This window comes from Aegilops tauschii, chromosome 2 (genome assembly GCF_002575655.3).
Source record: "Aegilops tauschii subsp. strangulata cultivar AL8/78 chromosome 2, Aet v6.0, whole genome shotgun sequence".
Classification (NCBI taxonomy): domain Eukaryota; kingdom Viridiplantae; phylum Streptophyta; class Magnoliopsida; order Poales; family Poaceae; genus Aegilops; species Aegilops tauschii.
The window spans coordinates 164,057,201-164,081,274 of record NC_053036.3 but is presented as its reverse complement, the minus strand read 5'-3'; the positions used below and the strand labels follow the sequence as shown (position 1 = coordinate 164,081,274).

Below are 24,074 nucleotides of genomic sequence, written 5' to 3'. Positions count from 1 at the left end.
TGGTACACCCAAAGCATTCCTACGGTATCCGAGAGTTGCACAATCTCATGGTCTAAGGAAACGATACTTGACATTAGAAAAGCTCTTAGCAAACGAACTACATGATCTTGTGCTATGCTTAGGATTGGGTCTTGTCCATCACATCATTCTCCTAATGATGTGATCCCGTTATCAATGGCATCTAATGTCCATGGTCAGGAAACCATAACCATTTATTGATCAACGAGCTAGTCAACTAGAGGCTTACTAGGGACATGTTGTGGTCTATGTATTCACACATGTATTACGGTTTCCAGTTAATACAATTATAGCATGAACAATAGACAATTATAATGAACAAGGAAATATAATAATAACCATTTTATTATTGCCTCTAGGGCATATTTCCAACAAACATATCACACATGCGTCTCCGAGATAGAAAAGCGAGGTGAGGAGATACACGGAGATAGGTAGTGCGTGGTTGTTTGCAACGGAGAGAGACCCCCCTATAGCAGCTGTCCAATAGAGGTCTAGCCAACAAGGGACAGAGGTCGAGAGGGACGTATGGAGAAGATGGACGCATGGGGAGGGAGAGAGGGTGTGTTTGTGATAGAGAGATCCCCTTGAGATCATGAGGGGACTATATGGGTGGGAGATTGAGGGACGAGGTGTGTGTGTGCGATAGATAGATCCTCCGAGAGAAATCGAGATAGACCCATTGAGGGAAAGAGGCAATGCGTATGTTTGTGATGGAGATTGAGAAATAGTTATATACATAGGGGGCACTGCGTGTGCCTATAATGGAGTGAGAGACAGTCATACTTTGCTAGGCGTGAAATTGTTGTGTGTGTGTGTGTGAGATGGAGAGAGAATGAGGGAGAGAGAGAGAGATTTTTAGATGTGTCTATCTAGTGCGAGTGAGATATGCATGTGTATGTGTGATCTAGGGAGATGGAGAGTTCGCGAGAGAGAGGGAAGAGCCCCGAGACGGTGGAGTGGTCCGTGAGATAGTTACAGACAACGAGCTAGGGAATTTGTGTGCGTACGATGAGTGCACCCTAGATATTTAGCTTGGTCTAGAGAATCATACATTGTGTGCCAAGACCTATACATGGAGTGTGCATGCGAACTAGAAAGACCGACTGAGATACACACACACACACATATACATATATATATATACACACACACAAAGAGAGAGAGAGAGAGAGAGGGAGAGGGACCAACAAGGTTTGTGTTTGTACGCGTGTGATAGAAACGAAGATTGTCGCCTAGAGAGAACAAGAGTCCGGGAGAGGGGGAGGTCGCGTTTATGCATCGAAGACTGATATAAACCATGTTTCGATATAATTTTGCATTCAAATATTTGAATTGGACAACATCGTGTTTGCAATCCACACATGAACGGAGATATGCGTATCAAACAAGTTCATTAATTTGACTTTCAGCATGTTCATGGAGTACTATAATACAACATGCTACTCAATTGAGGTGTTCAATTTTGGATTTAGTCCACAATTTTGACCGGGTGAATGAACTATTTCATTGAATCGAGATATTTCATTGTGGGTTTGATTCCCGTTTTTTAGTAGGTCAACTATTTGTGAAATAGTAAATCGTTAGCAACGAGTATGTAAAAGCGCATTAGTCCCGAGCATCATCTCACCATCTCAAAAAGAAGTGGCAAGCTAACATTTCAAATTTTGATTCGAATCGACTTGGTAAGGTAGACGTGGATGCTCGTTCTCCCAAAATTTGAGCGAACCGCTAAACACCCTCTACTCGCTGGAATTCGCCCAAGCAAATAAATGGGAGACGCGAAATTACCGGCCTATGTGCCACACGCATTAATTGGCCCGTTGTACATCGAGGGTAGGTTTGTAACTTCATCCAAGCGCCCCTCCCCCCCGGGCCGAAATGGGAGGCACCGAATAATTTCATAAACCATGGGCGGCAAAACAACCTCTCCTCGGCCGAAATCGCTCGTGCCCACTATTTCAAAACACGCCCTCCTCGGCTGAAATCGCTCGCGCCCACTATTTCAAAAAACGCCCTCCTCGCCCAAAATCGCTCGCGCCCACTATTTCAAAACAGGCCCTCCTCGCCCGAAATCGCTGGTGCCCACTATTTGGGAGAAGCAAAGTTACCCTACTATCCCTGACCCTCAAGACATAGACCCATGCCCAGAAGCCAAAAGGCAGGGGTAGAACTGTAACTTCCCCACATTTCAGACAAGTGCGTCCGTAAGACATGGTTCCCCTCCCAATTCCCCATTCATACAGTGCGCACGCCAAATCACCTTCTCCTCAGCCACGAAACCTCAGCCCCTCCTCCATGGCACCCCCACCGCACCAAATTCACCGCCGCCCTACTCCCCAATGCCGGAGCCACTGTCCGTTTGCCGTCGTGCACTGGGCCATGTGCCTCTTACTCCATGCTGCCGGAGCTGCCTCGACGACGACCGCGTGAATTGTACCGGAGCCGATTCACCCGCGCCGTTGTGCACAGCGCCAGAGCAGCTCCAACTACGGACGTGTCCAGGACCCCGGCGCTGCTTCCCCGTAGCCGTGGACCGTCGCGACATATCTGCTTTCCTACCGCTAGGAGCCACCACAACCGTGTCGGCCTCACCGACTCGGCAGCTAGAGCTGCCTACTTCACCAGGCCGCAAGATAGGTCGTACACACATCTTAAATCACTTTATTTAGGCGCTAGTCGACTGAATTTTTTTCTGGCCAGCACACCTCGAGGCGGTGGAGCTCCTAGGCTGCCGGTTGGCTAGGGCAGCAATGCCTCGGTGACTATTTTAGGGGTCCTGGGCGCAAGTTCGCCGCGAAAGCAGCGCTTAGGTGGCTATCTTAGAGTTGGGTGGGTTGAAGGTACTGGCGCCACTGGATCTGGATGACGGCGGGTCGGGTCTTTGTGGTTTGGCTGGGGGCGGCGCAACCACGACAATGCAGTGGGGCGGGGGCGGGGTTTTCGCCGGAGCTCCCGCGGCCAGGGACGGCAGAGGCAGGCTGCTCTACCGGTGGTCGCTCGCTCTTCAGGGAAGATTCTGAATAGTGTCAGCCGGGAGGCACAAGACGGCCATCAAGCCATCCGGCGTAGATCGTACAGTACCAAAATAAAATAAAATCGTGTGACCCCAATTTAGTTTTCAGTCAACGGACGTGTGACCGCTCTTGTACCTTACTGTTGATCTCTTAGGGTATTTCTTCAGATCAGAGATATGTGTCATTCTTTAACATTATTCGTTTTCTGCATCTTCAGCCACACCGTCTTCCTTCTCACCGCAGCTGCTCCAACAAGGGAAGCATACACCAGAAGGGAGCTATAGTCCCCACTCAACAGTTCCCTGCATCGAATGGGCGTGCCCGACATGGACAACCACAACAACTACAGGGCCATCAACAAGTCAACACATGATGCTCACTCCTATGGATGGCGGCCAGATAGGTTGTACCCTCATCTTACTTATGTGCAACATTTATGGCTTCGTTATTCATCTAAGCATGGAAAATAGATTATCACATGTCACTGTATATTCATGTTGATCTCTTAAGATTCTTGTTCAGGAATTAAGGTTGTTCCATAATTCAGATAAGATACTTGTTCTTTAGGTAACGTTGTTCCATAGTTATCATCCATCAGCCAATGATATCCCACGGGCTGGTGATTATACCAGTTCTACTATTACCTATGTTTTTGTCCTCTAATACTTTTGTGTGCCATCTAGTTAATCTCGAGTACAAACAATACATATTCTGTAGCTTTCATTTGCGTTCTCCCTTTAGTTTTTTAGACCTGTTGCTCCTAGTTAAGTCCAGTCCTACTATTTATGTCATCTCCTACACGCACTCATTACATAAATCTAACTACTAGTTGTCTTCCATGCATGTCAGATATAATTGCACACACTGATATATCCAGAAGAACCTTGCGGAGCAATGTAACGGCCAACAAACTTGATGTCAATGATACCCAATATGATGGAACATGTAAAGGCAGTTCTTCAGAAGACTTGCAGAAAGATGATGAATCCTATTCACCCCACAAGTTCCTTGCTCTAACTTGGCCCGTGATATGGGTACATCATGCATATAATGTCCTGGAGTGCATCTACTCTATTGCAATGCCATGTGCTTAGCTTGCTGATCATGCATGTAAATATGTCATGCCTTCCTATTTTTCAGTAACTATTTCATTCATGATAACATGTTTCCAAATTCAAGTACTGTCATTCTACTTTGTCACAATGCCATCCGCTTAGTTTGGACATCATGCTTCTGAATATTTTATGCATTGTTATTCATCAGTATGTACTCCATCTGTCTACCATACCATGTTTTTACAATGAAGTGATTCTAGTTGTCTGTTGCAATGCCATCTTAGTTTCGCAATCATACACGCGTATGTTGCCTTAGTGTTTTTCTGTACGTATTCCGCTATCATACAGTTGTACATTTAACTAGTGTTTTTTTACTCTGTTGTCCTATCGTATCCCTAGCTCTTACATCATACTCCCTCCGTACGGATTACATGTCGCAGGAATGGATAAAAATGGATGTATCTAGAACTGAAATACGCCTAGACACATCCATTTATTTTCGGATGGAGGGAATACATGTCAATATGTCATGCATTTCTATTCTTCAGTACCTATTCCATCTCTCTGTCGTAGCATGTTTTATAATTGAAGCACCATTCCTCTACATAAGACATGCAAGGGGAAGACAACTATGTTAGAATCTGAAGGGTTACAAACAAGGTCTTTGCAAAAGATCCAAATGCCAGGAGATAGTAAACCAACTCCAGTGTTCATAGATGCTGCTCCATCACAGAGAAACCCAACTCCTACTGATGATAAGCAGATTCCAGTGGCCAAAGAACTAGTTCACTCTAGTCCAGCAAAAATATGTCAACTCCTTTCTAAGAAGCGTGTGCGTATCCTCGCATCATGAAATTTTATAGCATTCGGATCATATTTTCTACATGTTTCTTACCCATCTCTTTTAGAAAATAAGCTTAAAGGATAAAGACCTAAACTGGGATCGTGTTTGAGGAAAGTATCTTGCAGGAATTCTCTGTGCTCCAATGCTGATGTAAGTACCTATTGTATATCACTATATTTTTACATCAGCATGTATTTTGTTAATCGGCGTGAATCCAACCGTTATCTGATCTAAATTTACTTGTAGCAAAATGTATAATTAAAGGCGACAATGTTGATTTTTGTAAGGAAAACTGCCTGGTAGTTTTGCATACTGAGTGGCATGAGTGTACTATCTCATATCATGTCCATTACTAAATTGTAGTGTTTTTCTGGTTGCCCAATCATTCATTGTATCAATGTTGCTTTCCTATTACCTTACCTGACTGATGATAGTTGTGTCATATTGTGTTAATTTGGTGTAGGCTGGTGTGGTCTGGTTGCCCAAACGTTCATTGTGTCAATGTTGCTTTCCTATTATCTGACCTGGTCAATGATAGCAATGCTAGTGTGTTAATTTGGTGCAGGCTGTTGAAGATAAGAAGACAAACTCTGAAAACAGCAAGGCAACCCCATTGTTTCTTTCCAATAAATCTAGGCCAGGTAATATGGCAGTAACTCTTGATTAATCTATTTGGTTCCCCTCCTAATTTATGTTATTGTGCAGTGGTCAAGACACTCTCCACTATCAATAATACAAGCCTACCAAAATCACCATCCGAACCTGTTTAGTTTCCTCTGTCTCGAATCCAATGGAAAAAAATGTATGTTTGTGAACCAATTACTAGCTGAAGCAATGATGGAAATCATGGAGGAATCAGAGGTGCACATTCTTGCACAACAACAACAACTGATCAATGTTTTTAGAGACAGTGTAGCAAAGAAGGAAGAACTTGCTCACATGCTTATGGGTGTCATCCGCGCTGAGGTTGCAGGTTGTGAGGTTGTAGATCGTTAAGTTATGTTCATTTATTTGCACTGGCATCAATATTTGATTGGGTGTGCTACGTTTTTCCTTGTATGTCGTACATTTGCTTAGCGCGCCTCTCATTCCAGCTGACTGGTCGCTAGGAAGCCAAAAAGGTGGTGAAATTAATAGCTAGCACAAACTGTTGTGGGCCCTATATGAAGGATAGCGGCCCACTGCCCTTAATGGGCTCGCATGGGGCCAAAATTCTCATAGGCCTTTGATTGATTTGTTTTGGTCCTGTCCATAAATGCTCGTCGTAATGGGCTCAAATTATAGCTGGGCCGAAATCGACTTTGTCTAATTGGGCCTACACACATGTTTGAACTTTAGCGGGCCCATTAAGTTGATGGGTCGTAACCAGGCCAAAAGCTCTATTGCGCCGCTATAATTGAAACAAGCCAACAGTTAATGCTTGGCCCAGTTACCTCTCGGGTCGTTAAGAGGCCGACATCGAAGCGGGCAATAAGTGGGCCCATTTGATTTCACGGGCCGTTAGCAGGTCGATCCCAATGCTGAGCCGATACGTGGATCCTTCGGCGAATGAGAACTTTACACGTGGAGAATCCTCATTGGTCCGGGTTGTTAACGGGTTATCGGATCCAAACCGGAACCCGATAGCTTAATGGCAACCCGTTACGGTAGATGCCTCATGTCGTTACCCTTGACAAAAACACTTCCATGACGCACCATTTATCGTCATGGAAGTGGATACTTCCGTGATGATAATTTTGATATTGTCATGGAACACTTCTACGACAGCACAGGTATGACTATCTTGATTATGTCATAAAATCGTCATGGATGTACATGCATGACAGAAAACGTGACTGATAACCCACAAGTATAGGGGATCAATTGTAGCCTCTTTCGATAAGTAAGAGTGTCGAACCCAACGAGGAGCTAAAGGTAGAACAATATTCCCTCAAGTTCTATCGACCACTGATACAACTCTACGCACGCTTGACGTTCGCTTTACCTAGAACAAGTATGAAACTAGAAGTACTTTGTAGGTGTTTTCGGATAGGTTTGCAAGAAAGTAAAGAGCGCGTAAATAAAAGCTAGGAGCAGTTTAGATAAAGACACAACTAAGCTAGTTTTAGTAGAGAGCTTTTCGTTACGAGAAAGTTATTTGTCCCTAGGCAATCGATAACTAGACCGGTAATCATTATTGCAATTTTATTTGAGGGAGAGGCATAAGCTAACATACTTTCTCTACTTGGATCATATGTACTTATGATTGGAACTCTAGCAAGCATCCGCAACTACTAAAGATCATTAAGGTAAAACCCAACCATAGCATTAAAGTATCAAGTCCTCTTTATCCCATACGCAAACGACCTACTTACTCGGGTCTGTGCTTCTGTCACTCACGCCACCCACCATAAGCAAATCATGAACATATTGCAAACCCTACAGCGGAGATCCCTCACGCTTGCGCGACACGGAGAGCACCATAGGACAGCACCAATAATAAAACATGCAACTCAAACCAATCTTGATCATCAAATAACCCATAGGACAAAAGGGATCTACTCAAACATCATAGGATAGCCATACATCATTGGGAAATAATATATAGCGTTGAGCACCATGTTTAAGTAGAGATTACAACAGGTAAGAGAGAGGTTACACCGCTGCATAGTGGGGGGAAGAGTTGGTGATGATGGCGGTGAAGTTGTTGGTGAAGATTGCGGTGATGATGATGGCCCCGCGGTGTTCCGGCGCCACCGGAAGAGAGGGGGAGAGGGCCCCCCTTCTTCTTCTTCTTCCTTGACCTCCTCCCTAGGTGGGAGAAGGGTTTCCCCTCTGGTCCTTGGTCTCCATGGCATGGGAGGGGCGAGAGCCCCTCCGAGATTGGATCTGTCTCTCTCTGTCTCTCTCTATTTCCGTGTTCTCTTCTGCTGCCCTTTCACCGTTTCGTGTATATATATGGAGATCCGTAACTCCGATTGGGCTGAAACCTTCGCCGTGATTTTTTACCAAAAATTAGCTTTCTTGTGGCCGAAGAAGGGCATCAACCGCCTTACGGGTGGCCCACGAGGGTCAGGGGCGCGCCCCCTGCCTTGTGGCCACCTCGGGCACCGTCTCGCGTGGATTTTTCTTCCGGAATTCTCCAAATATTCCAAAAATATTCTCCGTCCGTTTTTATCCCGTTTGATATGGATATTCTGCGAAACCAAAAACATGCAACAAACAGGAACTGGCACTGGGCACTGGATCAATATGTTAGTCCCAAAAATAGTATAAAAAGTTGCCAAAAAGTATATGAAAGTTGTATAATATTGGCATGGAACAATCAAAAATTATAGATACGACGGAGACGTGTCAGCATCCCCAAGCTTAATTCCTGCTCGTCCTCGAGTAGGTAAATGATAAAAAAGATAATTTTTGATGTGGAATGCTACCTAGCATTATCTTGATCATGTATCTAATCATGGCATGAATATTAAGACACGAGTGATTCAAAGCAATAGTCTATCATTTGACATAAAAACAATAATACTTCAAGCCTACTAATAAAGCAATCATGTCTTTTCAAAATAACAAGGCCAAAGAAAGTTATCCCTACAAAATCATATAGTCTGGCTATGCTCCATCTTCACCACACAAAATATTCACATCATGCACAACCCCGATGACAAGCCAAGCAATTGTTTCATACTTTTGATGTTCTCAAACCTTTTCAACTTTCACGCAATACATGAGAGTGAGCCATGGACATAGCACTATAGGTGGAATAGAATATGATGGTGGAGGTTGTGTGGAGAAGACAAAAAGGAGAAAGTCTCACATCGACGCGGCTAATCAATGGGCTATGGAGATGCCCATCAATTGATGCCAATGTGAGGAGTAGGAATTGCCATGCAACGGATGTACTAGAGCTATAAGTATATGAAAGCTCAAATTGAAACTAAGTGGGTGTGCATCCAACTTGCTTGCTCATGAAGACCTAGGGCATTTGAGGAAGCCCATCGTTGGAATATACAAGCCAAGTTCTATAATGAAAATTCCCACTAGTATATGAAAGTGATAACTCAAGAGACTCTCTATATGAAGAACATGGTGCTACTCTGAAGCACAAGTGTGGTAAAAGGATAGTAACATTGCCCCTTCTCTCTTTTTCTCTCATTTTTTTCTTTTTCTTTTTTTTTGGCCTTCTCTTTTTTTTTGGCCTTTCTCTTTTTTTCGTCCGGAGTCTCATCCCGACTTGTGGGGGAATCATAGTCTCCATCATCCTTTCCTCACTGGGGCAATGCTCTAATAATGATGATCATCACACTTCTATTTACTTACAACTCGATATCTAGAACAAAGATATGACTCTATATGAATGCCTCCGGCAGTGTACCGGGATGTGCAATGATCTAGCGTAGCAATGACATCAAAAAATGGACAAGCCATGAAAACATCATGTTGGCTATCTTACGATCATGCAAAGCAATATGAAAATAAATGCTCAAGTCATGTATATGATGATGATGGAAGTTGCATGGCAATATATCTCGGAATGGCTATGGAAATGCCATGATAGGTAGGTATGGTGGCTGTTTTGAGGAAGATATAATGAGGCTTATGTGTGACAGATCGTATCGTATCACGGGGTTTGGATGTACCGGCGAAGTTTGCACCAACTCTCGAGGTGAGAAAGGGCAATGCACGGTACCGAAGAGGCTAGCAATGATGGAAGGGTGAGAGTGCGTATAATCCATGGACTCACATTAGTCATAAAGAACTCACATACTTATTGCAAAAATATATTAGTCATCGAAACAAAGTACTACGCACATGCTCCTAGGGGGATAGATTGGTAGGAAAAGACCATCGCTCGTCCCCGACCGCCACTCATAAGGAAGACAATCAATAAATACCTCATGCTCCAACTTTGTTACATAACGGTTCACCATACGTGCATGCTACGGGAATCACAAACCTCAACACAAGTATTTCTACAATCCACAACTACCCACTAGCATGACTCTAGTATCACCACCTTTATATCGCAAAACTATTGCAAGGAATCAAACATATCATATTCAGTGATCTACAAGTTTTATGTAGGATTTTATGACTAACCATGTGAATGACCAGTTACTGTCATCTCTCTAAATAGATATAAGTGAAGCAAGAGAGCATTCTACAAATGGCGGTTTTCTATGTGAAGAGAAACAGGCAATCCAAACTTCAAATGATATAAGTGAAGCACATGAAGCATTCTATAAAGCCATACTCAAAGAATATAAGTGAAGTGCAAAGAGCATTCTATAAATCAACCAAGGACCATCTCATACCAGCATGGTGCATAAAAGGAAAGTGAAAACTAAATGCAAAAGGCGCTCCAAGATTTGCACATATCACATGAATGAAACGAATCCGAAAACATACCGATACTTGTTGAAGAAGGAGGGGATGCCTTCCGGGGCATCCCCAAGCTTAGATGCTTGAGTCTCCTTGAATATTTACTTGGGGTGCCTTGGGCATCCCCAAGCTTGAGCTCTTGCCTCTCCTTCTTATCCTCACATGCAGACCTTCTCGATCATCGAACACTTCATCCACACAAAACTTCAACAGGAAACTCGGTAAGATCCGTTAGTATAATAAAGCAAATCACTACTCTAAGTACTGTTGCAAACCAATTCATATTTTGTTTTTTCATTGTGTCTACTGTAATATAGCTTTTCCATGGCTTAATCCACTGATATAAATCGATAGTTTCATCAAAACAAGCAAACTATGCATCAAAAACAGAATCTGTCTAAAACAGAACAGTATGTAATAATCTGAACATTCACCATACTTCTGATACTTGAAAAACTCTGCCAAAATTAGTAAAAATAAACAATTTGAATATAAAGACAGTGCAAAAAGAATCAGAACCATTTGACGTTCCAGTAAAAAACTAAAAATCGCGCACTACAGCCAAGGTGTATGTCCTGCACCGTACAAACCAACAAGCATTGTAAACATCCTAAAGGCAAACCTTGGCACATTATTTTTATTTTTAAGCTTTATAAAAGCACACAACAGAAATAAATGACTCTCTAAAACTTCCGGGTTGTCTCCCTGGCAGCGCTTTCTTTAAAGCCATTAAGCTAGGCATATAGTGCTCAAGTTGTGAATCCACCCGGATCCCAAGGTATATCAAAGCCAATTTGAATTAGCAATGCTTTGTGATTTAGTAGTGAGCACAAAGTAACATATATCAAGCAATGACGAAGTCTAACTCTCTTCCTATGCATCGGCATGTCATAAAAGAAGAATTCATGCACACATAGTAAAGGCCAATGCATAGTATAAACAGTTTCTTGCAATTTTATCAAGTTAAAAACATAAAGAGGTGGAGATATAGTTCCTCTCTCATAATAATTGCAAGTAGGAGCAGCAAGCACATGCATATTATATCTATCAAAACCATCATGTGCAACGGTAAAAGGCAACCCATCAATATAATCCTTAATAAAGGCAAACCTCTCCGATATAGTGTAGTCGGGAGAATTCAAAAAGATAATAGGACTATCATGTGTGGGTGCAATAGCAACAATTTCATGTTTAACATAAGGAACTATAGCAAGTTCATATCCATAAGCATAATTCATATTGGCATCTTGGCGACAAGCATAGCAAGCATCATCAAAAAGGGATATTTCAAGAGAATCAACGGGATCATAATAGTCATCATAGCAATCATCCTTCGGTAAGCACGAAGGGGAATTAAACAATGTATGAGTTGAAGAGTTGCTCCCATTAGAAGGTGGGCACGAGTGATCAATCCGCTCTTCCTCCTTTTGTTCTTCGCTCTCCTCCTCATCTTTTTCATCCAATGAGCTCACAGTTTCATCAACTTCTTCTTCCATAGATTCCTGCAAAATATTAGTCTCTTCTTGGACAGCGGAGACTTTCTCAATAAGTGCATTAATATCGGAATTGTATTCATAATTCTCATAGCAATATTTGAGGATAGCTAAATTTTCAGGTCTATAAACAGCATCATCAAAATCTTCAAACTCTTTAAACATAGATTCAATTTCATAAGCACCCATAAAAGCAACAAATTCGTCTATTTGTTCCACATCATAGTAATCATATATACCATTAGCATAAGAAGCTAAAGTTTTATTATCATTAAATTTGCATGAAAAGGGAAGGTCTGGAGCCTTCATCCTAGAGCAACAAGTATAATCATAACTCAAGCATACTTGCCGAGCATACCACTTCAATATATAAACTTGATCCCATAATAGTGTAACACCCTGAGAATCATGCTACAGTAACCCCCTGTGATTAAGCTAGTCATGTTGCTAAACAGGGCTTGATCACATTTGAATCACACCCTTTTCAAGCTCCTAGTTCAAACTTCAAATATAATTAAAGTGGAAAATAAAAGTTTTCAAAAATTCTAACAGAAATGTTCAGTGGGTTCTAAATAATACACTGGTAATTATGGTGGAGACAACACATTTTTATAAAATGTCTAAATACTTTTAAATGAAATAAAACAGAAAAGGAAATAAACAAATAAAAGAAAAGGCAAAACAAAACAGAAAACAGAACAAAAAAAAAAGAACGAAAGCCCCCCCCCACTGGACCTGGCCCAACTGGGCCACCCCAGGCCCAGCCGGCCGGCCCAACCCCCCCTCACCTTATCCCCTGCCCCCCCCCCACCGACAGCCTCACCACCCACTCCTCCCGAAATATCTCCTCTGCCCCCCCCGATCGGGATCGAGGAGGAGGCGCTCGACCCCGTCGCCGACCGCCCCCGCGCCCTCGCCTCGCCGGAGTACTGCCTCGCCGGCCTGCCTCCTCCTCCTCCTCGCCGGCCTGCGCCTCGACACGGCATCGCCGTCGCCCCCGTCTCCCCCTCGACCCCACTGCCGTGACCCTGCATCCCTCGGTGAGGCCACCGGCCTCCGTCGCCCGCCCCTCTCCTCTCGGTCACCGTCGCCCCGCTCGCGCTCCGACGCGCCCAGACGCGCCCCGCCGCGCCTGTCCACGCACGCGCGCCCGCATGGCCTTCGCCCGCGCGCGCCCCGACCGCGCGCCCGCGTCGGCCACGCCCCGCCTGCCCCCCCCCCTCGTCCTCGCGCACCCCGAGCTCCTCCGCCCGCACCGTTGGTCCCCGCGTGCTCCTGGCACTCCCAGGACCCCGTAGAGCCCCACGTCTGGCCTTCCCGTGCCTCCCATCGCCGTGCCCGTGCAACCCCGAACTCCGGCCGCCGCTAAGCTCACCGCCGATGCCGTTTTCGGCCATCTCCGGACGAACCACTACCACCATCCGGCGCGGATCGTCTTGGCCGTTCGAACGCGACCAAGCGCGCGTGAAACGGACCCCTGTGGCCGAATTCCGGCCACGGCCGAGGCTCGTCGCCGTGTACGGGCTCGCCGGAGTGCCCTCCCGCCGGCGTCCGACGTGGCACACCTGGGGCCACCCCCTGGGTCACTGCCAGTGGGCCCCCTAGTCACCTGTTGACCAGTTGACCTGGTCAACTGGGCTGACTGGGCAGCCCCAGCCACTGACGTGCGGGCCCCACCCCTTAAAATAAATAATTAAAATGATTTTATAATTAAAAGTAATTAGTTTAACTAATTAGTCACTGACATGTGGGACCCAGCTGCTAATTAACCACGTTTAATTAAAATAACCCACTGTTAGCCCTCTCTCTATGACATGTAGGACCCACTGGTCAGTTTGACCTGGTCAGCGAGTCTGTTGACTGCTGACGTCATCAGCACGTCATGCTGACATCATTTTATTCTTTCTGTTAATTAAATAATTCCAGAAATTCAAATAAACTTTGAAAATTCATATCTTTTAAACCGTAACTCGGATGAAAATGATTTCTATATGAAAGTTGCTCAGAACGACGAGACGAATCCGAATACGCAGTCCGTTCATCCACCACACCTCCCTAACCTATCGAACTAGCAACTTTCCCCCTCCGGTCCGTCTGTCCGAAAACGCGAAACATCGGGAATACCTCCCGGATGTTTCCCCCCTTCACCGGTACCACCTACTGTCGCATTAGGACACCCCTAGCACCGCTCATTGTCATGTCACGCATCGTCATGCTTATGTTTGCATTGTATTTACTGTTTCTTCCCCCTCTTCTCTCCGGTAGACTACGAGACCGACACTGCTGCTGCCCAGTTCGACTACGGAGTTGACGACCCCTCCTACTTGCCAGAGCAACCAGGCAAGCCCCCCCCCTTGATCACCAGATATCGCCTACTCTACTCTCTACTACTTGCATTAGAGTAGTGTAGCATGTTACTACTTTCGATATCCTATTCTGATGCATAGCCTATCCTTGCTACTACTGTTGTTACCTTTACCTGCAATCCTATCTGCTTAGTCTAGGATGCTAGATTTCCATCAGTGGCCCTACATTCTTGTCCGTCTGCTGTGCTATACTATCGGGCCGTGATCACCTGGGCGGTGATCACGGGCATATACTTATATACTATATACATGACACATGTGATGACTAAAGTCGGGTCGGCTCGTAGGAGTACCCGCAAGTGGATCTTTGTGGCGGAGCGACAGGGCAGGTTGAGACCGCCTAGGTGAGAGGTGGGCCTGGCCCTGGTCGGCGTTCGCGGATACTTAACACGCTTAACGAGATCTTGGTATTTGATCTGAGTCTGGCCATTTGGTCTATACGCACTAACCATCTACGTGGGAGTAGTTATGGGTATCCCGACGTCGTGGTATCAGCCGAAGCTCTTTTGACGTCAGCGACTGAGTGGCGCGCGCCGTGTTGGACCGCTTTGACGTAACCGCCGTGATCGTGTGGGTTGCTAGGTCTGCTCACGGCCGCGTTCGCAACGTGCAGGTGTGCATAGGGCGATGGGCCCAGACCCCTGCGCGCATAGGTTTAGACCGGCGTGCTGACCTCTCTGTTGAGCCTAGGTGGGGCTGCGACGTGTTGATCCTACGAGGCCGGGCATGACCCAGAAAAGTGTGTCCGGCCAATTGGGATCGAGCGTGTTGGGTTATGTGGTGCACCCCTGCAGGGAAGTTTATCTATTCGAATAGCCGTGTCCCTCGGTAAAAGGACGACCCGGAGTTGTACCTTGAGCTTATGACAACTAGAACTGGATACTGAATAAAATACACCCTTCCAAGTGCCAGATACAACCCGGTGATCGCTCTCTAACAGGGTGACGAGGAGGGGACCGCCGGGTAGGATTATGCTATGCGATGCTACTTGGAGGACTTCAATCTACTCTCTTCTACATGCTGCAAGATGGAGATGTCCAGAAGCTTAGTCTTCGACAGGACTAGCTATCCCCCTCTTATTCCGGCATTCTGCAGTTCAGTCCACTGATATGCCTCTTTACTCATATACCCATGCATATGTAGTGTAGCTCCTTGCTTGCGAGTACTTTGGATGAGTACTCACGGTTGCTTCTCTCCCTCCTTTTCCCCCTTTCCTTTCTATCTGGTTGTCGCAACCAGATGTTGGAGTCCAGGAGCCAGACGCCACCGTCGACGACGACTCCCACGGCACTGGAGGTGCCTACTACTACGTGCAGGCCGCTGACGACGACCAGGAGTAGTTAGGAGGTCCCAGGCAGGAGGCCTTGCCTTTTCGATCGTTGCTACTTTTGTGCTAGCCTTCTTAAGGCAAAACTTGTTTAACTTATGTCTGTACTCAGACATTGTTGCTTCCGCTGACTCGTCTGTGATCGAGCACTTGTATTCGAGCCCTCGAGGCCCCTGGCTTGTATTATGATGCTTGTATGACTTATTTATGTTTTAGAGTTGTGTTGTGATATCTTCCCGTGAGTCCCTGATCTTGGTCGTACACATTTGCGTGCATGATTAGTGTACGGTCAAATCGGGGGCGTCACAAATAGTTTCCCTTTTTGTGTCAAGCGATAATCCCTAAAGTATTCACGTTGATCCAACGTTACTCCCATTACCAAATTGAATGGGCTTTTCTCTAGATTATCAAAGTAGTACATAATATCTGTCACATAACGAGCATCGAGGGTTTTAAGAGGTTCCTCATCTCCATGAGCAGCAAGTACACCTAATTTTTTTGGTATTTCGTGTTCCATATCCATAATTAAAGGTAAAGAACAACTAAGAACAGCAAATAAAAATTACTTAGTGATAAAGCAAACAAGCACACACGAGAATATTCACCCCACGCTATTGCTCCCCGGTAACGGCGCCAGAAAAAGGTCTTGATAACCCACAAGTATAGGGGATCAATTGTAGCTTCTTTCGATAAGTAAGAGTGTCGAACCCAACGAGGAGCTAAAGGTAGAACAATATTCCCTCAAGTTCTATCGACCACCGATACAACTCTACGCATGCATCACGTTCGCTTTACCTAGAACAAGTATGAAACTAGAAGTACTTTGTAGGTGTTTTTGGATAGGTTTGCAAGAAAGTAAAGAGCGCGTAAATAAAAGCTAGGAGCAGTTTAGATAAAGACACAACTAAGTTAGTTTTAGTAGAGAGCTTTTCGTTACGAGAAAGTTATTTGTCCCTAGGCAATCGATAACTAGACCGGTAATCATTATTGCAATTTTATTTGAGGGAGAGGCATAAGCTAACATACTTTCTCTACTTGGATCATATGTACTTATGATTGGAACTCTAGAAAGCATCCGCAACTACTAAAGATCATTAAGGTAAAACCCAACCATAGCATTAAAGTATCAAGTGACCTACTTACTCGGGTCTGTGCTTCTGTCACTCACGCCACCCACCATAAGCAAATCATGAACATATTGCAAACCCTACAGCGGAGATCCCTCACGCTTGCGTGACACGGCGAGCACCATAGGACAGCACCAATAATAAAACATGCAACTCAAACCAATCTTGATCATCAAATAACCCATAGGACAAAAGGGATCTACTCAAACATCATAGGATAGCCATACATCATTGGGAAATAATATATAGCGTTGAGCACCATGTTTAAGTAGAGATTACAACGGGTAAGAGAGAGTTTACACCGCTGCATAGAGGGGGGAAGAGTTGGTGATGATGGCGGTGAAGTTGTTGGTGAAGATTGCGGTGATGATGATGGCCCCGGCGGTGTTTCGGCACCACCGGAAGAGAGGGGGAGAGGGGCCCCCTTCTTCTTCTTCTTCCTTGACCTCCTCCCTAGGTGGGAGAAGGGTTTCCCCTCTGGTCCTTGGTCTCCATGACATGGGAGGGGCGAGAGCCCCTCCGAGATTGGATCTGTCTCTCTGTCTCTCTCTGTTTCTGCGTTCTCTTCTGCTGCCCTTTCACCGTTTCGTATGTATATGGAGATCCGTAACTCCGATTGGGCTGAAACCTTCGCCGTGATTTTTTTACCAAAAATTAGCTTTCTTGCGGACGAAGAAGGGCATCAACCGCCTTACGAGTGGCCCACGAGGGTCATGGGCGCGCCTCCCTGCCTCGTGGCCACCTCGGGCACCGTCTCGCGTGGATTTTTCTTCCGGAATTCTCCAAATATTCCAAAAATATTCTCCGTCTATTTTTATCCCGTTTGGATTCCGTTTGATATGGATATTCTGCGAAACCAAAAACATGCAACAAACAGGAACTGGCACTGGGCACTGGATCAATATGTTAGTCCCAAAAATAGTATAAAAAGTTGCCAAAAAGTATATGAAAGTTGTATAATGTTGGCATGGAACAATCAAAAATTATAGATACGACGGAGACGTATCAGTGACCTACTGTGACAAACATGTACCATCATGGAAGTCTATTTTTTGTAGTGAAGGAAGTTTGAAATGCTAAATAAATTCAGGTATGTCACCCGCAGGGGCGGCTGCATAGCAACAGAGTCATGCCAAAGCCTAGTTACGTCTCCTGCACGAATATCTATCCCCCTTCCAGCTATATAGTACTCTTTCACTTTAAGAAGTGACTTACAGACCGGAGAGTCATTGAATTTCTGTTTCACACAAGCAGCAGAGCCTCTTTTAAGGTATTTGGCCTTCACGATATCTTGCCAGAGCCCTTTTCCAGTGTCTAATTTCCACCACCACTTGGACAAAAGGGAAATATCCTGTTTATGAAGATCTTTAGCGCCAAGACCCCCTTTCTTTTTGTATCTACACACACGAGACACTCCCCAAGGTAGTATCTTCTCTTGTTCTTGCCCCCACACCAAAAGAATTTACGTCGGTATTTATCCAACCTTTCAATAAAGGTTTTGGAAAGGAGAAACATCGACATGTAGTAGTATGCAATACCTAACAGTGAGGAATTCAGGAGGATCAACCTCCCCCCCCCCCCTAGATGCCGAACTGCTAATCCATGCATCACATCTCTTCGGGTACCATACAACCACGAATTCCCAATCAATGTTCCTTAATGTAGAATAACTCACCGACACCCCCAGGTATTTCATGGGAAAGTGACCAATCTGACACCCAAATAGATCAGCATATTTTTGGAGAGTGGAATCATCATCCCCCACACACACATGACCTCATTTTCATAAAATTAATTTTTAGCCCGGACATAAGCTCAAACAAGTATAACAACAGCTTAAGGCTAACAACCTTATCAATGTCATCCTCAATGCACAACACCGTATCATCAGCGTATTGCGATATAGCAACGCCGTTAGGGAAAAGATCTGACGCTAGGGTTGTCAATAGTTTGTTTTTCTGAGAATTCATGACCATCCTAGTTAAGCACTCGACCGCTAAATTGAAAAGGAATGGGTAGTGGGGATCCCCCTGTCACACCCCTTTGTGACTCTAAAAGTACGTCCCCACAATGTTGTTGATCTTAACACTAACCGTACCAATGTGTAGGATCTGCTTAATCCAACCACACCACTTTTCATCAAAACCCCGAAGTTTATGATAGTCTAGTAGGAATTCCCAATTAACTTTATCGTAGGCCTTCTCAAAATCCAATTTGAGGACGATCCCAGTTTTTTTTCTTAACATGCGTATGACGAAGAATCTCATGTAAGGCCAAAATGTCGTCCTTGATGTGCCGTTTTTTTTATAAAAGCATTCTGATGGCGACTAATGAGCTTGCCAGCAAAGGTTGTCGCTCTATTATCAAGAACTTTGGGTGATCAACTTATAAGGGCATCTGAGTAGACAAATGGGTTGGAACTCCTGAATTTTCTTAGCTCCACTAAGTTTTGGTATCAGTGTTATAACCCATAGTTCAGTCTTTCAACATCCAATTTTCCATCATGAAACGCACTAAATAGATTCATGATATCAAAACGAACATTGTCCCAGCATAGGCGATAAAATTCAGCAAGAATAAACATCACGGCCTGGCGCCCTATTGTTGTCGGTAGCAAATAAGGCAATCTTAACCTCCACTTCTCTAAACGGTCTGGTCAAGAAAGCATTATCCTCATTAGTGAGTCTTTCTTCCTTTCCCCATATATCCGGGTCCATATGGAACATATTACTGGGTGCAGGACCAAAGAGATTTTTATAAAAGGATGAAGCGTGCTGTAATAAATTATTCGTACCCTCAATCGAGGCCCCTCACTAGTAAAGGAATGGATAGAGTTTTTTCTCTTTTTTCCATTGGCAATCCTATGGAAAAAGAGGTTTTTTGGTCTCCTTTCAATAACCATGTTTCATTGGGCTGTTGCAGCCAAAACAACTCCTCGTTAGCCAGAATTGTGCTGAGCTTACTACATAAGCTTGCCCGTCTATCGAGAAGTTCAGGAGCCATGGGGTTTGTTCTTCCATAAGTTCCAAGTCAGACAACTCATTTATGATCTCCTCCTTTCTTTTTTCTCTCATGACCAAACTTGCTAGAGCCCCAACCCTTAAAAAACTTTTTAAACCGCTTCAGTTTTATATTGAGAACATCAATGGGATCATAAGACTGTACAGGCCTACACCAAATTTTTTCCACCAACGGAAGAAAATCATCATTGGTCATCCAGCTCATTTCAAACCTGAACTCTCAGTGGCCAAAAGAAGGGGATTGTGGTCAGAGACATCTCTAACCAGCTTCCTTACATTAACCATAGGGAATAAATCCTCCCAGTCACAGCTCATCATAATCCTATCTAAGCTGTTGCATTGATGGAAGGGCATCCAAAATCATTTAGTTTTTTTGCTACCTTCTCTTTTAGTAGTTTATAAGGAAGACTTTGTGGTTTCTATTAATGAAAATTGGAGGGGAGCCCTCTGTTTTTTAAAGACAGTCTTTCCCCCTTAGTAAATAAGAGTAGGCGCTACGGCTTACATGGTGGGTCTTCGGGCAACCAACTCCGCACATTCAATTTTGACCATCAATTTGGAGGTATGGCTGAGTGGCTTACAGCATTGGCTTGCTAAATCTGACATAATTTTATTTATTTTTTGTTGAATCCCATATCCTTTGCCACCGAAGTAGAAGGGGTGCCAGCACATCGATTAGGTTATATATATATATATATATATACACACCAGGAAGGAAGGGCCGCAACTACCACAACGGCAGCAGACACCAAAATCCCCTGACCATGTGGCGCGAGATAGCATACAACAGACGAGCAGCGGCGGTCGTTCGGCGGCGATGCGACGCGCTCATGCATTTCCGAGCACGAACCAAGTTTCGAGGATGGCCGGGTTGGACTTGTGATCCGCGTGTGGGATAAATAAATAAAAAAACAGGTTGGATGCAGAATGATACGATCGGTTGGGAATTATATATGCACATAAACGCATGACGATGAGGTTAGTTGGCTAAGCTGCGGAATGGGCAGGACTGGCCGATGGACACCGTGGACCGTCCAGCCGTCCAAAGACCAGTTGATTGATCTGCTCTGTATCTGTATGTATGACTCGCAGACTTTTTTGTAGGGTGTGGCCGATTCAGCGCTGGGCTGCAGGTCCATGCACGATGAGGGTCGGACCATCTTTGTGCATGTAGCTGGGGCTGGGGCTGTGGGTGGAGCCGTGGAGGACAAATCAGCAGCAGAATTGCCGGCAGCGCCGTGGTACGATCTGGTGATTGAGATTGAGTGAGTGGCCGATGGAGTTGGCAAGGACAAGTTGCGAGGGGACTCCAATCATCGATGCAGGTGGTGGAGCAAATCAAATCAGGCTGGTGGATGGATAGCTAGCGAGCTAGTATAGCTCGGTGCGCGGCGCGGGATCGGTGGCAGCCAGCCCCGCCAGGGTGCAAGTGGCACGGCCCGTCCGTCCGCATGCGGTCAGGCCGTGATGGAAAACCCAGTGAACCAAGGACAAGTCTGCCCGCCTGCCTGCCCGTGCATCGGTGCTACAGACAGTGGGCGAGGCCAACTCCACCACGCGACCTCAAACGGATGTCCGTTTTGACCGGATTTTGTTCCTTTGGGTAGAGCGACGAGGTCATGTTCGGGCGTGTCCTGGGATGCGGTGGCCGTGTGTCCAGCGCGCGGCCACAACCGTCATCCTGTCCGCCAGGCCCAAAAATGCCCATATTTTCATATCAAAACTAGTTTGCACGTCCAAATATTAATTGTCCGAAAATAAAAATAGTTTTACAACCCAATCGAAATTGTCTCTGATAAAATAGTTTTACAACCAAATCAAAATTTCTTGAACATAAAATGAACCAATACATCTATTGGTTGCCAATGTGATCCCACACGTGCTCAACCAAGTCATTTTGAAGATCCGAATGAGTGTGCTAATCACGCAGCTCACGATGGAATTGGACAAACTATTCAAATGTGGTCGTTCCACGTGCAGGGACTCAACATTCTCACTTTGATAATCAAATCCTTGGTCGAAGATACTCTCATCATGCTCGTCCTCCACGATCATGTTGTGCATGATTACACAAGCAGTCATCACCTCCCAAAGCTTTCTTGCATCCCATGACAGTGCAGGGTTTCGAACGATACCCCACCGGGATTGAAGCACACCAAAAGCACGTTCCACATCCTTTCTAGCACTCTCTTGCATTTGGGCAAATCTCTTTCTCTTCTCACCTTGGGGGTTTGAGATTGTCTTCACAAAAGTTGACCACTGAGGGTATACACCATCAGCTAGATAATATCCCTTGTTGTACTGGTGGCCGTTGATCTCAAAGTTGACAGGTGGGGAGTGGCCTTCTGCAAGCCTTGCGAAGACTGGAGAACGCTACAGCACGTTGATATCATTGTGAGAACCTGCCATGCCGAAAAAAGAATGCCATATCCAAAGATCCTGCGAAGCCACCGCTTCTAATATGACAGTGCACGCTTTGACATGCCCCTTGTACTAGCCCTGCCAAGCAAATGGACAGTTCTTCCACTCCCAGTGCATACAATCTATGCTGCCAAGCATGCCTGGAAAGCCTCTAGCTGCGTTGGTCGCCAACAATCTCTCTATATCAGCGGCAGTTGGCTGCCTCAAGTACTTCTGGCCAAACACCTCGATCACAGTCTGGCAGAACTTGTACATTGACATCAGACATGTTGTCTCACTCATACGCACATACTCATCCACCAGATCGCCTGGAATTCCATATGCAAGCATGCGGATGGCCGCGGTGCATTTCTGGTAAGAGGAGAATCCAAGCTTGCCAAAGGCATCCATCTTGCACTCAAAGTATGGGTCATGAGCAACCACTCCCTCTCGGATACGATTCACACATGCCTTGCCATTCGAAAACGGCGACGGAGTTTATCCGGCTTGAAGAGCGGGGTGTTGGCAAAGTAATCGACATAGAGCAGGGCGTGGCCTCTCTCCCTGTTGCGGTTCAGGTTGGGAGCACGGCCAGGGAGTGACCCCCTGTACCGAGGAAGCTGCCGTTGAATGTGGTCGTGAGCGACCAGTGCAACCACCACAAGATCTTCATCATCCGACGACGAATCGTCGGATGAACAAATGAAAATGATGGAAGAAAAACTCATCTCCACTGTCCATACCTTTTGTGGGCAAAGTGTCGAACATCTTGCGGTCGTGGTGGCAAAGAGGCCGCGATGATCACCTCGACGCAGCAGGGGTGGTTGGCGGCCGGCTACAGGCCGCTCTGGAGCTCTCGTCGGAAGCTGTCGCGGCCGCCGTGGTACGTCGCTGGCGGTCGTATCCCCTCTGCCACCGGCTACGACGGCGACGGCCAAACCTCCTCCGATCGACGGCCAAAACTACGGCGAAAGCGCGGGCGTGTTGGCGGCCATGTCGAGACGTGGTTTGGTATGGACGGTCGTGGCCTGCGCAGTGAGGAGGCGGCCGGAGAATAGCGGCGGCGCCGGCAGGGGAGCGGGGCGGGGAGAGGGGGTGGAGGCGTTGGAAGCGAAGAGACTGCTAGTGTCCCCGACAGGCGGGCCACGGGAGGACAGGGGCATGCGACGAGCCCATCCGCGCGATGTCCGTTTCACCCCAAACTCGGCGCAAGCTTGAGCCGGGGATGAGTCGAAAACGGACGGAATCCGGACGTTTGTCCGTTTAGGATCGCGCGTTGGGCCGCGCTATTCGTCCATTCTACCCCAAACGAACGCACCCGGATAAGATGGGGCCGCGCGGTGGAGTTGGCCTGAATGAACCTCGGGGTAGCCTTTGGATACATATATTGACAGGATATATATACGTGGAAAAAAGATGCTAGCAAAAGCTTTCTTGAGCGGAAACAATATATAGAAGGACCCGAAACCGATCCGGCGCTTTTAGGGTGTAAAGATTCATCAGGCGGCGGGGCAGTTGCAGCTAGCATACATACATGCATAGATGACACAGCGCCTTTTGTGAGTATACATGGTGATGGCTCCTAGTTAACCGCTTGTCTTTTCTTCTGGATTCCAAAATTGGGCTGTCAGTTTGTCCGGGGGCTCTTTGTTTCCTTCGTCGCCTCCTTCCGTAGCTGGCGTGTAAAGCGCTTCTCGTGCTCTCCCGTCGTTTTCACGTCGAGTGCTGGGCTAGGGCATCTCCGAGGCTACACCTCAAACGGACGGACACCTCATTTATTCGTACCCGCGGACGGGTCGGGCTGGCGCTGGTCATCCAACAGTAGCCCTTTAAAGTCCCTATTTATGTCCATCTAAACTGTCTATGCACAGGCCCTCCAGACGATTTTTTAGCGCCGGCGATAAAAAATCGGCTCAATCACGCCCCAGGGGCCTGTTTTTTGTCGGTTTGGACCGAAACTGACGCCGGCGGATCCAGGCCGAACCCGGCGCGCCGGGGAAATCGGTTTTGGCGCGAAAGAACGGTGGGTCCGCCGAGTCAGCG

The 24,074-nt window shown here is 46.0% G+C and overlaps 1 protein-coding gene across 1 annotated transcript in view; it reads right to left on the bottom strand.

Annotated features, from left to right (window-relative positions):
- Positions 1–22,442, bottom strand: part of LOC141040853 (uncharacterized) — a 38,588-nt gene extending 16,146 nt beyond the window's left edge. Inside the window, exons 1-2 of the mRNA XM_073506968.1 lie at positions 22,172–22,442; positions 21,854–21,994 (exon numbers count right to left, since the gene is read on the bottom strand). Of these exons, the coding sequence (XP_073363069.1) occupies positions 21,854–21,994; positions 22,172–22,442 (412 nt within the window). The remainder of the gene's footprint in view (positions 1–21,853; positions 21,995–22,171) is intronic.
- Positions 22,443–24,074: the final 1,632 nt, after the last annotated feature.